Source organism: Equus przewalskii, chromosome 2 (assembly GCF_037783145.1).
Source record: "Equus przewalskii isolate Varuska chromosome 2, EquPr2, whole genome shotgun sequence".
Classification (NCBI taxonomy): domain Eukaryota; kingdom Metazoa; phylum Chordata; class Mammalia; order Perissodactyla; family Equidae; genus Equus; species Equus przewalskii.
This window is the reverse complement of record NC_091832.1, coordinates 61512499-61529153: the sequence shown is the minus strand read 5'-3', so window position 1 is coordinate 61529153 and position 16655 is coordinate 61512499. Positions and strand designations below refer to the sequence as shown.

The 16655-nt window shown below is 38.7% G+C and overlaps 1 protein-coding gene and 1 long non-coding RNA gene across 2 annotated transcripts in view; one reads left to right on the top strand and one right to left on the bottom strand.

Annotated features, from left to right (window-relative positions):
- The window catches only part of HPGD (15-hydroxyprostaglandin dehydrogenase), a 30098-nt gene extending 21087 nt beyond the window's left edge, over positions 1-9011 (bottom strand). The window contains exons 1-3 of the mRNA XM_008540919.2: positions 8381-9011; positions 7967-8090; positions 4738-4844 (exon numbers count right to left, since the gene is read on the bottom strand). Coding sequence (XP_008539141.1) covers positions 4738-4844; positions 7967-8090; positions 8381-8473 — 324 coding nt within the window. The 5' untranslated portion in view covers positions 8474-9011. The remainder of the gene's footprint in view (positions 1-4737; positions 4845-7966; positions 8091-8380) is intronic.
- Positions 8887-13266, top strand: LOC139081600 (uncharacterized). The gene is made up of 4 exons (XR_011536731.1): positions 8887-8981; positions 11121-11288; positions 11382-11529; positions 13047-13266. It is a non-coding gene; the product is annotated as an uncharacterized lncRNA (long non-coding RNA).
- Positions 13267-16655: the final 3389 nt, after the last annotated feature.

The window sequence follows — 16655 nt, the reverse complement described above, 5'->3', positions numbered from 1 at the left end:
TAACATGTAATCAACATCCTTGGGAGCCAAGAAAAGGGAGTCCATTTGACAATAACTTTTCTATCCATGTTCTCAACTCTTCAATTAGAGGAAGAGTAGGACACAGAAATCCACCTCACACAGAAATGAGATGGTGACAGTGAAGAATGTGTAGGTTTTTATACTCTGGGGGGGATATGCAATATATTGAGTGAATATTATGTAGTAGTGCTGTGCTGGATGCTGCATACAAATTATGGTTTATTTAAGCTTAATCATTCTTAGCGGTAAGGAGATTACATTCCTTCTTTCACAAACTGGGAAATTCATGATCAGAGAAATGAAATAAAAGTTCATGAATTCTAAATTCAGGACTGAAATCTAGTTTTGACTAGTTCTAAACGCATATCCTTTACAATACGAATCTTTAGTCAATCGTTGTATTTCTGAGCTGTTTAATTTTTATTTGAATATACTAAGGGATTCAATATACATTAGTTATATGCCCAAGTTAGATTATAAATCCCACTCGGCTGGGGATGAGTCATTTGTGTTAATTAAATCTTCAAAATGTAAAAGAAGTACATTACAGAATGGCCTTATCAATATTCAAAGTTAAGTCTAGCCTTGCCCAATTGCCACAGTAACCTTTGATAGTTATACAAAGACTCATTCTTTCCTGAACATTCTTTGTGAGCTCTGAGCAGCTATAAATAAGGCTGCTGCGGGTGGCTCCGGACTACGGAGGAAGCAAAGAACAGCCTAATGGAAACAAAAGCCTGGGAAGAGGTTTAATGTCTCTCTTGCGTGGGAAGAGTGGTGAGTTCTGCTGAGTGAAGAATAAGGAACGGGTAGGTCTGGTAAGGAGCAAAAGTGGAAGGACAGATGATACTGTTTAGCAACACTGATGTATTAGGAAATCAGCCAAACATTGTATTAAAACACAAAAATGAATATCCATGTATGAAAAATATCACAGAATGAGAGTTTATTTATACAATAAATATTAATTAAACATCTACTGTGTACACAAAACAATAATTTTCTGCCTTGGAAGAGCCTATAGTATACTAGCATAAATTACACATGCATAAAAATAATTCTAATAAAATTTAAAAATTGGTAAGCCCTCTGAGAATGGTATAAATATGTTCAATAAGATGTCAGAAGAGGCAGAGATACGGGGTGAGGTTCTTTAACTAAGTGGTTACTCTCTGACAGGACCAGGAACATGGAAAAACATGCACAAGAACACATGTGCAATGTATAATGAAGCAAAGTACATACAGAGCAGAGTCTAAAATTTTTTTATATGAACCACACACAAATATTTGCATTATCCTAACAGAGATAATCAAGTTGGAAGGACGATGATTGGTCAGACTCTAATCTACTCTTGCAATAGGTGTCGTAGGTAGAAGGGGAAGTAACATGCTTTTAAGTTATATATGAGTAACAAAGGTTATATCTTATTGTCTCTACATAAAATTAAATAAATGCCATCAGTCCCTGGAGTTAAGCTAAGGAGTGACCTATGTCAGCAGAGTCCAAAGAAAAATAAAGGTCAGTTAAATTTCAATGAGGAAGGATCTAGGAGAGTGAGTTGTAATCAAAGCAGCCAAATAAAATTCCCCTGGTCTTCCAGAAATTTCTATTTGCAGATAATGTAGGAACTTTCCAACTTGGAGCAGGTGTTTATTCATCCAGGCTATATGAAAGCAAACATGCCCTCTCAGCTGGATGAAGACTGATAATTAAAATCCTATTGGCTTTGTAATAATCTCTTCATTATTTTTCACATTTCTTTATACTAAATCTAATCATTGCACATTGTTTTCTTACATCTGATTCCTCAGGAAAGACACAGTCAATGTCAATTATAAATACATTGAATATTAGAACTTTATACCCTAGTGACTTTTATCTGTAAAATATCTGTAGATATCACTGATGAAACTATTAAAAGTATCAGTAGTGATACTGTAGGCAGAAAGCGTCTGTGTAATTTGTTCTTTTTCAATAGCATAGTTTGATTAAAAAAATTCTTGCCACTTTATGTGGTTTTGGAGAGTGGCATAAGTTTATAAAAACATATTCTTAAAAATTCCTGAAGCTCCCAATTGGTTGTATATTCAATTTTTTTTGTTTTATCTGGCAGCCAGAGGATGCAATGAAATATGGTTCATAATAAGTTAGGGGTAACCACCAAAGATTAAATATAAAATGTACAGTTTTCTTACCAGCAGAAGAAAATTAAAGCTATCCAATAGAATTTAAGAAAGGAATGTCAAAAGGACAAAAACAAAAAGAGAACTTAGTAAATATAAAATATGAACTAAAGTGGAAGAAATAAATCCTAATAGAAGAGTAAAAATAAATATAAGTGGCTTAAATTCACAAATATAAAAAACAGATGTTTACAGATGTGATTTAAGAAATAAGATCTCACACTACACCACCAGCAAGAGATAAATTTAACCTAAAAAGTTACTTACATTTTCAAAATAAAGTAATAAAAAAACATACGCCTAGGTAAATGTGAACCAAAAGAAAACATGGCTACCAATTTCATATATACGTGGAAATACAGAATGGATCAAAAACATTACAGGTTGCAAATTAGGTACAACTTAAAAAAAAATCAAAGACCAATAAATTATAATCACCAGCAATTTATGCTCCAAATATTGTAGGTTTATAATATAGAGTACACACTGACAGAATTACTGAACAAGGTAGGCAAATTAACATTTGCCATTTGAGATGTGATTGCCTTCTGTTCAAAAACTGACAGATCAAGGAGATAAAAGTAAGCAAAGAAATAATTGACATTCAAACCAAATAGGAATATTGTAAGAAAATTGTAAGCTATGTTCATTTATAAGCAGAGAGACACAAATATAAAATTAAATTAGGTTTTAACTAAGCAAATTCAATGGTGTATTAAACATTGATATACCATGATAAAGTGATTTAGCCAAGCCATGTAAGTATGTTTCACAGTCAGAAAATATTTCATTTGATTTCACTATATTACTAGCCCAATGTAGAAGAAAATCATAGAATTGTCTCAACTGAGGAAAAGCAGTTATCAGGTTTCTCTAAACTAACACACACACACGTCTGTGCTCACACACTTCTCTCAGAAAGATTTTGAGGGAAACTTGACGAATAGGTTTTAAAGTTTTTGAAATATGATATCCAGGAATACTTGAGACAAATCTCAAAAAGAACTGGAAGGAGAGTGTGTGTATTGGTAAGAGAATTTTAGGTACCTGTCAAGTTTAGGGAGCAACTTTGTACCCTTATCAAAGCGGTGCTTAAAGATTCAGCTCTTTTGTGAGGTAATGTAATTCTTATTACTTCCATCAAGTTACTACAGTTAAGTAATTACTCTTGAGAATGTCAATTCAGGTCAAACATTTATTGAGTAAGCACTGTCTTCAAGAGAACTGTGTCGATTACTGAGAGGGGAACAAAGGAGAACAGAACACAGTTCCTGTTTCTGAGGAGTTTATAATATCCTAGGAGAATATCATGAAGGGGGAGGGGCACTCCCTGTATGTTTATACACACACAGTGGTCCCTCTGTACTTTATACATGCCTGTAAGGTAAGAATGAACTTACCATGGGAAGGGTGACCCCATGCACAGCCCAGCTCTGACATTTTGCTTTAGCTAAGGATTGAGTTTTACTAAATCCCGTTATCTTGAGTCAAGTGTGTTTACAAAATGAGATAACCAACAAACTTGGGATACAATGGATAAAACAGAAATTTTATTTCCTAATTGTACATTTTTACAATTTAAGTAAGAGCTAAAGAGTCATCAAACATTGTGGAAATTACACACACACACACACACACATCAACTGTCAGGATAAAAATCCTAATAATTACAAAGTCCAACAGTTACTTTAGCCTTGGTTGTCTGCTGTATTCCTGGAATTAAAGTACAATTTATTTTTTTAAATAAACAAGCCAGGGGTTGGCAAACATTTTCTGTAAAGGGCCGGATGGTAAGTCTTTTAGGCATTGCATATCATAGCGTTTCTGTCACAATTATTCAACTCTGCTGTTGCAGCATGAAATTAGCCAGAGACAATATGTAAATGAATGACTGTAGCTGTGTTCCAATAAAGCTTTATTGACACTGAAATTTAACTTTTGTATACAGTCATGTGCTGTATAACAATGTTTCAGTCAATGGTGGATCATGTCTACGACAGTGGTCTGGTAAGATTAGTACCATATAGCCTAAGTGTGTGGTAGGCTGTATCATCCAGATTTGTATAAGTACACTCTATGATGTTCACACAACAATGAAATTGCCTAACAATGCATTTCTCAGAGGTATCCCTGTCACTGAGCAACACAACTGTATTCATATATCTCATCTTATTAACTTTGTTCAAGCACTTAAAAATGTAAAACCCATTTTTAGCTTGCAGGTCATACAAAAGCAGATGGTGGGCTAGTTTGGCCTGTAGGCCATAGTTGGCCAACTCTAAAGTTATGCAATAAACTATTTTTTTCATATTGTCTTTCAGTATTTTAAGATAGATTTATCTTCATAATTAAAAGTCTTGAATGTCTTCCTATTTGAAAACAGAAATGCTTTTTTTCTAGCTTCCTGTAACTTCCCTTTTTCTATATTGTTGGTCACTGTAGTGTTTTCATGAATCTAAGAAACTTTTTCCTTTAAAGATATCATATTATTAAACAATTTTAAGCAATAAACAGAGCTAAGATAGCTTACCAAATTAATTTGCAGGGTTTTTTCCCAGTTTTTCTCATTATTCACTCCAGCATTATTGACCAAAATGTCCAGTCTTCCAAAGTGGTCTACAACTTTTCTAAAAGTATCTAATTAAAAAAAAAGGACATTATAGACACATTCATATTTTCTACGTATACATTTAAATCATATCCTAGGCCCCAAAATGAGTTTTTATTTATCCAGTCTCATAGTGAAAATCACACTCTTAGACTGTGACTTCATGCCCTGCTTCTCCAAGTGTGTTTTGTGAGGAGCAGCATCAACCAGCAGTACCTGGAAGCTTGTTAGAGACGGAGAATCTGTGGCCACCCCAGACCTACTGAATCAGAATCTTAACTTTAACAAGATCTGTAGATGATTTGTATGCACATTAAAGTTTCATAAGCAGTAGCTTAACAGAGTAAGCTTTGGAGAACTGAGCATCCTAAGCTAAGAGCTCTTGCAAGTCTGCTTGGGCAGCCAACATCTCTCTGTCTAAGAAGTTACTGAAACTCTGTGGCTTAGACTATGACAAACATCCTTTTTTTAATGAGCCCTTGATAAAGTGTTATATTAAACACAGTCTTCTTGTGTATTCCATTATGACCATTTCAGGGAGTTTTGATATCCTAGTAAATAAAAGCGTACTTTTCATTCAGTTGATTTTATTTGATTACTGCAATTTTAATGTTTACTATTTCATTATCTTTCTATTATTACTACTCTATATACCTAGTTTGTATAAAAACTATGTTCACAGGGTAAAGGTTGCATAGATTCTGAGGCCTGAAGGTCACTCATTACATTGTCCAACCACATATCCAGTCCTTGCAAATCCTTCTTAGCCAGTTCATAGTGGGCTTTACCATTTTTGTATTGAGAAACATTATTTCTCAGAGCAGACTTTCACACAGTTCTTTTGATTTAAACGTGCTTCCCTGGGTCTTTGAACCATTGGTTCTAGTTCTATTCCTTGAGACTTTAGATAACAATTGTGGTTGTTTTTCCAAATGAGACAAACGTGTTCTCAGGTTTGGGGCCAACATATGAATTCCTTGAAAAAAGCAGATCCACGCTAACTTTATCTTGATTGATGTAAAATCATAGAATTATTAACGATTGCTAGACATAGTGAGAAGGGCATGGATTAATCAGTTCCCAAATGCATAAATTACTATGCAAGTTAATTGCCAAAATAATGCCAAGGCTTTCTAAAATATACCCTTCACACATCCTTTCCCATACTGGAATGGAAAACAACAAAATAAAAACTGTTTACTTTTTCATGGAATTTTTAAACTGCTTTTTAAGATCTCAAATTGATTCCAGAAAAGGTCCTCCAGTAGAAAACATCTAAGGAATACTATTTGGGTTTTTTTTGCATTCCATCCTAAGTATGTTCTACTCGTCAGAACTCATACCTTATAGGAAATTAGATTGTTAAGTATGCATGTCTAATTGCTTCTTTAATTTTCTTTCCTCTTTCTGGTCTCCACTGCATTCCTTCTACTCTGCCCTTACCAATATATAACACACCATCTTCTTTCTGACATAAACTGAATTCTGGGCTCAAGCGACTAACAATCCAGCTCTTGCTGACATTTATACGCTGTGGTACTCTTTATAATTTACCTAAACTCTCTGTGTTGCATTTTTTTCATTTGTAAAATGAGTTATGTCTAGATTAGCTCCAAGAACCTTTTCACCTCTGTATTTTTATTGATTTCAATGAAGTCTCCCTTGGCCACATGTCTAAATAGCTGAAAAAGCTGCAGGCAGCATTAAATCCTGAAATTGGAAGAGTCAAGGCTGTGATTTCCTTGAATGCAAATAAAGGCTGATGTCCAGACAACATGTGGATTTCTCATGACCAACATGAGAAATGAGTGACCTTCTTGTGGTCACTCATTATGTGTCTGAGTTTCTTCCTCCATAATCATTTATCCTTAAGGAATGTGTTTACAGCCAAGGTACTAATTTTAAACACTGGAAAGCAAAACAAGGTTAAATGCCACATATGAAACTATATAAATTCAGACAGAAACAGCTTTCAGATGATCTATACTGTTCCCTACTCTATCAGCATGGATGTGGAGATTTGAAATGACTCTACCCTTGATCCAAAATATCATGTGCAATCAACAAAACTTTATCCTCTGGCAAAAATCTGTGTTTACAGATCTCTTCTACTCGTGCTTGTAATCCATATTATAGGTCTTTATTAGCATTTTCAGATTTTAATTACATAACTTCCTTTAAAATAATTTCCCTTAACAGGAGGGTAACACTGCCTTCTAACATACAACTCATTTTTCACTCTTTTACAGAATATCCCAACATTTTCAAAGAAATTCACACTTTAGTGTTCCTTTAAGAAAAGGAGTACTAGAGTGACTCTTATGGAAGTTTTTTGGTCCCTTGATTAAAGATGTGCCTAACAATTTATTCAGTCTTTCAATAAAATTTTGTTAAATACAATTATTTTATTTTTCAATTTTTTTCCCAGAAAAAAAGGCATTTTTTTGGGTCTCAGACCAAATCTGTTTATTGTCTACACCAATATTGTCCCTGATATTTCAAAAGTAGATTGGTCTATTTTAGTGGAGTAGACGGAAACAGGAAAGCATTGGGGAAAGTCTGATAGAAACTTTTCTTCTATAATTCTAACGCTGCAGTACAGTTATTATTTTTAAAGTACTATCTCACAGGGGAAAAGCCAGAGAGAACATCTGGTTAAAAGCATCTAGCCTATCTGTGATGATGATCCTTGATCTTGCATTCTAGTATGTTTAAAAGAGAAACAAGGTCACATTTGATTGTCATCCAACTCTGTGTCTTCCAGCTTTCCGGGGGAAGCTGTTTGCCACAGTCTTTCAGCCTACTTTTAACTTTGCAAGTTCCATCTGCAATTTCAATCATTTAGTAATTACTGTAGCAGCACTGTCTTTGAATACACAAAGGAATTTTGATTACATTAAGTGCTGCCCAATGACTAAAATAAAAGAATTTCTCAAGCAGTCTTGGCTTTTCCCCCCTTAGTTTTTGTGGCTATTGGGATGTCAGTAGGAAACATAACAGTCCGAACTATCTTTTGGAGCTGAGAGGCAGCTGCTCTCCAGGAGGTAGCCCAGCTGCCTGCACCGGGGCTGGCTGGCCGGCCCGGGCTGCCTTCAGGTTGTTGCTTGCTCAGGACGTGTTCCACGTTGATGGATTGATTCCCCTCTCTTACCTCTCAGTTGTTCCTGGTTAGCCACATCACACTGGATGAATAAAGTCTTCTGAGGTTCAAACTGTTCATCCAGCGCAGCTTTACACTTTACACCTGCTTCAAGATTGCAATCGACCAGCGCTACCTATAGACAAGAGGAGAGGAATCGAGGTCCCGCGCAGCTCGTGAAACAGACAGACGAACAGTAAATAAACAACAAGACGCTCCTCTCTTGAACCTGAAATTCGGCAATTAAAGTTCGGGTTCTCTCCCAGCCGCTTTCGAGGTCTGTTCGAAAGCGTAAGCCTTAGCAGGTTTTGGAAGAGGCAAGGTGGGCATTTCGAGCACATCCTCCCCGTCTCCCCGGGAGCCCCTCCGCTAGCGGGGCGAGTCTGGGGTGGGCAGACAAGTTTCTGCGGTCCGCTCCGCGCTTACCTTGGCGCCCTTGTGCAGCAGCTCCTCTGCAAAGGCCCTGCCGATGCCCTGCGCCGCGCCGGTCACCAGCGCCACTTTGCCGTTCACGTGCATGGTGTGGCCGCTGCTCGGGCGGTGGGCGAGCTCGGCGTCTCCGCGCGGCCGCAGCTTTTATGGCCCCCTGCGCGCGCGCGGGCAGCCCAGCTGGGCGCCCTCCTGCCAGTGGGCGGGGATGAAACTGTCAAGCCCGCGCCGGGGAACCCACGACTGTGTCACCTGGCTCGAGCGCTCCCCGGCGCCAAGCTTCGCGATCTTTGCCTTCCTGACTCGCAGCCGACTTCTGGCTGCGTGACTTGTGGGGAGCTGGCAGGAAAAGCAAAAAGGTTATTTCTAAAACAGATTTCCCTTCAGTGCGCTAAAGACCACCCTGATCAGAGGAGGGCGGAGGAGGTACTCGGAGCTTGAATTCCTTCTCCCGCCCCGCAAGTCCTCCCCTCCCACCCGTCAAAAAAACCAAACAAACAAAAAAAGAGAATTTTAGGGATGTTGCTCTTTTGCAATCTAAGTTTTTGTCTCAATTCCCATCTCGTGGCCACTGGGGTGGGGGATGAAGGGAGTGGACGTAAGTAACACCATTGTTTTTTGCTTAGTTGTGTTGTTGACAAACTTGTACAGATATTAGAGATAAATGAACTGTGCTTTGGCTGGAAACCCCTGAATCATATCATTTCAAGGCTGGGACTTGAGGAATCTCGTTGGCACTTATGTTTCAGATCAGTGTCAATTGTGTGTCATCTTGAGAGCGCCCCGCAGGAACTCTCATCATTTACTTGCATAGGACTTCCAGAGTCGCTGTTTCCCTGGTGAATTATTGGTTCAATGGAATGCCTACTCACTGAATCATATTAGCTTTAGAAGCTCCAAGTTAAGCGTGGCAAGAAGTTCCCTGTTTTTCAGGAACTTGAGTACAAGCTGTGTGCTGAGATGCGTTCAGTCAGGGCTATTCCGCTGACCTAGTCTTTTTTTTCTTTCTTTCTTTCATGTTATCACCCGCAGGCTTCAATTTTAATTCTGTAAGCGTAATACTTGGTTGGCATTTATTTTCATGAACAAAGAAATCTAAGCACTCGGGGAGATGGAAGTCAGGCAAAAGGCTTAAACTAAGAGCAGAATGAATCCTTTGTGCCCTTTGCTGCTTACAGAAGGAGACGGGGGAAGGTGACCGGGTCAGCAAGGCAAGCCTGTTCAGGGAGCCGGGGTAAAATATATGCTGTCAGTAAGCTACTGAAGCAGAAGTCTTCAAAGTTGATTTAAAATTGTGTCTTGAAAAAGTGTTGAGAAATTAAGATAGGGAGAGAGGTTTATATTATATCAAGATAATTAAAATCATAATGTGGTAAATTGAGGGATCATATTAAAAGAGAACAGCAGAAGACAAAAAAGAAAAAGAGGAAACAAACAAAAACCCAACACCTCTAACGGCAGCACTGAACACAGAAGAAGAAAAGGAACTTTTTTTTAATCAGGAAAGAACTAACAAAAGCGGAGAAGGAACCACTGGAGTGACAGGGGACCATGTTGGGAGAGCAAAGCATTGCAGTGCATATGTGGAAAAGCCATTTCAAGAACAAAGGGGTGGTTAATAATGGAAAGTGCTCTGACAAGCACAAGGAAATGCAGGATTTCTGGTTACTTTTAATTTTTCAGGACAATAATTAGTGTGAGTAAATTTAGGAGGCACAGAAAACAAATGGCTGAAATATAAGGAGAAAAATGGCTGGTGAGACGATATGTATGGCAGGAGTTTGAGACCAACATTACATGTAAAGAAGTAGATTGGACAGTAGTTGGAAAGATTAGAAGGCAAAGAAGTTTTTCTTTTAAGAAAGAACGGATTCAGCTTGAAAGGCCAAGAGCCAATAAGAGTGAGACTAGAACAGGAAGTGTCCTGGGGGTGAGCAGGGGAGAGATAAGGGCCCCAGCTTTGAATTCAGACAAACTGTTTGGATCTTGTGTCCTCTTCTGACCAGTGGTGTGACCTTGGACAAGTTGCTTCAGTTCTCTGTGCCTCAGATTCCTTATTAGTAAAGTAGCAGTTCCTACAAGAATTTGATGAAAATTAAATTAGGTAATGCTTATAAAGCACTATTACAGTGCCTGGCGCAAAGTAATAATGCATATTCATTTTAACTAATAACTTCTGGATTATTAATAAATAATATATGTGAGATAGAGGAAAATGTGAGAAGCAGTTTTTTTAGTACGTGGGAAGGGCTGGGATCTAGGGCACAGTTCGTACCCCTTCACCCCTTCCTTTCTTCGTTTCCACTGCCACTGTCTTGTTGGAACCCTGATACTTTCTCCTGTGAAAGTAACAGCAGTTTGCCTTCTGAATTATCTCTTAGCCCTTAAATTTCTTATACCGATTCAGTTTTCACACGTCTCCCAGTAAAGTTCTAAAACATAGCTCTGATCATGTTCAGAAGTTCTCATTTTTAAAATCCTTAAATATCTACGCTGCAGGGCATCACATAGGAGGCGATCCCTGCCCCGTCTCTTTCTGTGGCCCCTCTTTACACTCCAGGCAGCCGCGCTGGTTCAAACCTAGCCCACTCTCCAAACCTCAGGCCTTTGCGAAACAATATCTGCTCACTACATGTACTTCCCCTCCCACTTTCTTCATCCATCTTCCAACTCAGCCACGAAAACTCTACCGTGGAAACACCAATCACATTATTCTAATTGCTTTACTATTTTTGAGTGTCTTCAAGGAAAACCGTCTTTTTCTCTGAACGTCTCCAACATCAGCAAAGGGCCACTCAAAATGGGTGCTTGACATGCTCAATGAAGAAAAGTACAGATAAACATGAGATATGTGCTCCGGAGAAGATGGAAAATTTGAACGTGATGGTGACATTTCCCATAAACTGTGATTAACTTTTGTTTATTTATTTATTTATTTTTGTGAGAAAGATTGTCACTGAGCTAACATCTGTGCCCATCTTCTTCTGTTTCATATGAGATGCCACCACAGCGTGGCTTGAAGAGCAGTGCTGGGTCCGCACCCAGGATCTGAACCTGCGAACCTGGGGCCGTCAAAGGGGAGTGCATGAACTTAGCCACTATGCCGTGGGCCAGCCCCTGTGATTACCTTTTTACACAACTTAAAAGTAAGCCTGGAAAGATACATTGGTAGGATATTTTTGAATAAGAATGTTTTCATATTTTATCATGTTTTATCTTAAATGTACATTTCAACTTAAAAATATCTACAGGATATTATATATAGTATATTCTAAAACCAAAAAAGCACTCTTTACCCAGTAAACACATCCCCACTCCTCTGTGGTTTACATTTGTGGATTTACATTTCTCAGCTTCTATAGCATTATTTAGCTTTATTTACATTAGCTATATAATTCTATTGTCAGTATAATTTGAATAATTAATAACATAATTCTTAGCTAAAACTAAGTTAAATCTGAAACAATCATTGATATAATTTTGTGAAAGCATTCCTATTTATAGGTTATATTTTATTTAGTTTTTTGAACAAAATTCTCTTGAAAACAAAACACGATGCAAAATTAAGTAACAATCAATTAAACGGGATGATGTTGCCTTTAATGCAATTGCAGGTATTGGATATTGAACATTTACTCAGGGGTAGGCGTCCCGTAAAGGCTAAAAGCACAGCCTCTGGAATCAGACTGCCTGGGTCTGAATTCAGCTCCACCACCTACTAGCTGTGTGAGCTTGAGCAAGTTACTTAACTTCTCTGAGTCTCAGCTTCCTCCTCAGTTAAATGAGGATGGTAATAGTACCTACTTCATAAAGTTGTTGTGAAGACTCTACTGAGTTAAATAAATTCAAGTCAAGTGCTTAAACCTGTGCCTGGTACACAGCAAGTGTTAGATAAATGCTATTATCACTAAGCACTATACAGGTATAATTGCATTTATTATTTACAACCAAACTGTGAGGTAGTTATTATTGTAGTCATTTTACAAATGAGGAAAACAGGTTTGGGGAGGGTACGGAATTTGGCCAAGGTCACTTATCTAGAAATTGAAGGAGGTGGCTTTGACTCAAGGTGTGGCTGACTCCTCAATGATACTTTTTTTTTTAATCAAACTTTTTATTTTGAGATAATTGTAACTGAGCAGTACTTTTGGCCGTGATTGAATAGTGATTTCTGTAAGAAAAATAAGTTAAAAATAGACGGAAATTCAAATCAGAATCCCTTGACCAAACATATATTTTCATACACACACCAGTCTTTGTTGGCTCAGTTCTGACCTGTTAGGACAGGCCAGTCCTAACTTGATTTTCCTTCATCCCGTGCCCAGGGTGAGCACAGACATCCCAAGATGCACCTCATCACAGGCTCCAGCTTAGACAGAGGCAGATAGTCACCTGACAGATATGTGTTTAACTTTTAAATGATCATATATAAATCAATAAAGAAATGGGCTTTCCTTTATTGAAACCAAAAGGTCCTGCTGAAATAAGGCTGTTTCTGCTAATATTGGGGTCAAGGATTCTTGTCTTGGCTTTGCCTCTGCAGGCTACAATCGAGTAGCTGACTGTTTTTGTGTATCTGCTGTGTTCTTGTTCTTTTGTATATTATCTCACTGAATCTGTTTACCAATCTTGCAATGTAAATATTTTTAATTTTGCTTTACAGATGAAGAAACTGAGGCTCATGGAAGAGAAGTGACCTGTCCCTAGGTCACACTCTGAAATTTAGCAACAAACCAGCATTCAAACCCAAGTTGCATAGCTCCAAAGCCTTTGCTCTTTCCACCACATCCAGCTTTCTTCCACAAATCTGTGTTCAAGCACAGACTCTTCCTGTTTGCTGATTGTGTAATCTTGGGCTGGTTAATAAACCTCTGTGGTCTGAGTTTCCTGAGCTGTTAAGTGGGGAATCAGCTGACATTCTATGAAGCACTCAGTACAGTGCCTGGCACATATTTGGTGATCAGTGAATTATTATTATTAGGTTCTTTCTTAATGTTCACATTTATTTCTAGATTTAGAGATAAAGACTTGGTTAAAAATAGAAAAACATGATGATAAGGATAGATTTTCAGCTCCAGAATACAGATGAGCTCTTTCTAACTTTCATAGTGTATTAGTTGGCCAGGGCTAACAACAGGAATTTATTTTTTCTCAGTTCTGGAGACCAGAAGTCCAAGATCAAGATGTTGGCAGGATTAGTTTCTCCTGAGGCCTCTCTCCTTGGCTTGCAGATAGCCACCTTCTCCCTGTGTCCTCACCTGGTCTTTCCTCTTTGCATGATCCCGTGGTGTCCCCCCTTCAAATTCCCTTGTCTTATGAGGACACCAGTCAAATTGGATTAGGGCCCACCCTAATGGCCTCGTTTTAACTTCATCACATCTTTAAAGGCCCTTTCTCCAGACACAGTCACATTCTGACGTGCTGGGGTTTAGGGCTTCAACAGATATATTGTGGGGAGGGAGCACAATTCAGCCCATAGCAGATTGGTTTTCCAATTTGGAAATGGAAGTCTGTTTATTGACTAAACTATATTGGGGAATCTTGTAGATGCGTTAAGGATGGAGCCAGTCTTGTGACATGCAATTGACAAGGCATCACATATACTCATGAATGGTAAGACCTGGAAGGCAGGGGAAATGGGAGAAGAATGATCAAGGTTGCACCTTCACAGTGCTCACATGTCAGTGGTCTGTGACAGAGAGGAAGAAAAAACGAAATTCTTCTCTTGCAGGTGACCTGAGGATTGAGAGGGAGGAAGCTCTGAATAATTGCTACACCATGTACTCCAATATTGGCAGGGATCAGTTATAAACAACTGTGCTAAAGTAACTTCTACTTAATGTTTTATGCTTATGTGGTTTGTATGATTTATTTTAACAAATGTTTTTGGGCACCAAAGATATGCCCTGCACTAGGACATGGGGACCTGCAGTAAATAAGACAAATGTTCCCACCCCAATGGAGATTATAACCTAACCTGGCTGGGGAACAGAAAATAATTTGGACACAGGCAGGTGGATGGGAGCACAGGTCAGAGGGACTTAACACAGTGAGGAGGGGGTGAGGAGAGACAAGTCTCCTGCAGGAAGTGTTGTTTCTCCTGAAATCTGGCAGAAGTTTAGGAGTAGTCCAGAGAGGAGGGGAAGGTGTAGTGCAAAGAGGGATCTGAAATTTCTAGGGTCTAGAAGAAAGGGAAAGCGCTGTGTATTTGAACAATTAAAAGAAAAACTAGAGCTTGGGATGGTGGTGGAAAATGAGAGAATGGCAGGCGATGAGGCTGGAGAAAAAGGCAAGAGCCAGACCACTAAGAACCTTTTCAGCCATGAAATGGGCTTCAGATCTCCCTCTCAGACAATAGCAAGTCGCTGAATGGCTTTACAAACCAGAATGACCCCTCAGATTTGGGTGTTTGAAAGATTATCTTAGTCGCACTCGGAGAATGAATTGTAGTCAGGGGCAAGGGAAGCAGATCAACTGTATTCCTCGTATTTTATTGTTACAGAATCTATGGGTTTGGGAAGAACAAAGGAATTCGAGTGGCTCTGGTGAGGACAGCAAGGGAGTGGAAGGCTCCATCATGACGCCAACCACAAGAATCCGCGTGACAGGACAGAATCAAGGCGAAGAATGTCAGTGAAACCTCTGGTGACAGTCAACAGTTCACATTTGCATCAGATTCTTTTCTGCTTTTGAGTTTGTAGTAGTCTGCATAATAATGAAAAAAGAAAACGTGTAGAATGCTGGATGTTAAGGCTTGTACATTTGGTTTTTAAATTTGGGAGGGGAAACTTTTTTTGTACTTGGCTGAACTGTTTTATCTCTGGGAGGTTATTATTCTTCCTGGACTTTTGGGTAGTGTCCTAGAAAAGCTTTTAGGACTGGCTCATTTTTCTATTTAACAATTTAACTGTCTTGGTCAGAGAAGAGTAATCGGCTTAGTCTTTTTGCATTTCACAGTATGATGGGGAGAATCAAATACAAATTTCCTGCATTTAAGGGGTTCCCTGTAGTTTTTAGACCCTCCCGTTGCACAGTGGAGAGAACAACTTCATTCATTCTTGTGGTTATCCAATAGGAGGTCTTATCAGACGGGAGGACTTCTGGAGGGTCCCAGCAAAATTGATCTAAGCCTCAGTACACTCAAATGTACAACTGAATCCCTCCGTGGAGGAAAGATTTAAAGAGTCTAGAAAGTGCATGTATTGCTAATGTGCCATTAGTGATTGGAGATTTTTTTCAGCTGAGGTTAAAACAGGCCCTGCTCTTAAGGATCTAACAAAAGAGGACAACTTTCAGAAGCCCACTGCCTAGATTCTGAAAAGCCTCTTTTAATATAAGATTTTCCAAGTTTCATAAATTCTTAGAGTTTTTAAGGTAGTCAATTTAATAACCTTTATAAATTAAGGTCAAAAAACATTAATCAGTGAATCTACTTTTGTTCTGAGAGTTAGAATACACAGCAGAAAACAGATTCAGAAACTTCTAGGAACTGTGACTTGGAAGTCAGGAGAATTTGCCCCGGTATTGGCTGATGTGCATGAGCTGTATGGGCATAGGCAAATCACATCCTGAGTTTTCTCCTCTGCAACATTGGGGCTTGAATAAATTGGAGAGCTCCTCCAAGGGCCCTGGTTGCCCCCAATTCCCGATCCCCTGCTTCCTTCCTCCTTTCTCTCTCTCTTTTCTCCTCTTCCCCTCACGTGCTTTCTAAACAGGACTTAGAATTCCTTACAAATAGGAAACCAAGAATGGGAGTAGGACAGGAAAGAACTGCTTGTTCTAGGGGAGCCTCTCTGTGTGAGGGTGCAGGACTCAACTCCCAGAGCCACTTGAGCCCTGGCTAAGGTGGGAAATGAGAGAAGCCAACGTGGATGGCGAGACAGAGGAGGGTAGAGCCAAGAACATAGCTTGCAACGGTTCACACCTGTCCATCCCCCTTATCACGTGCTCTAAGCTCTTGAACTATTGCTGAAGACCATTGCAGCTTTACAACAACATAGTTATAACAAAGAAAAACATACAAAGGCTGGATATAACATTTGCTAATACTCTGCAATTTGCAATGTATGTCTCTGTCATATTGGATCAAATAACACTAACAGTAGCAAATAATATATGTTAGAATATGTCATGTGAACAGGCCATCTTTATGTCAGAGGGCTACGAATAGACACATTTATTTCAAGTGGGGACAATTAAGTTAACTTTTAGGATGAAAAAAATACTCAAGTTACTGTCATTGATCTTGAGCTGTCTTGTATTTATGAATCTT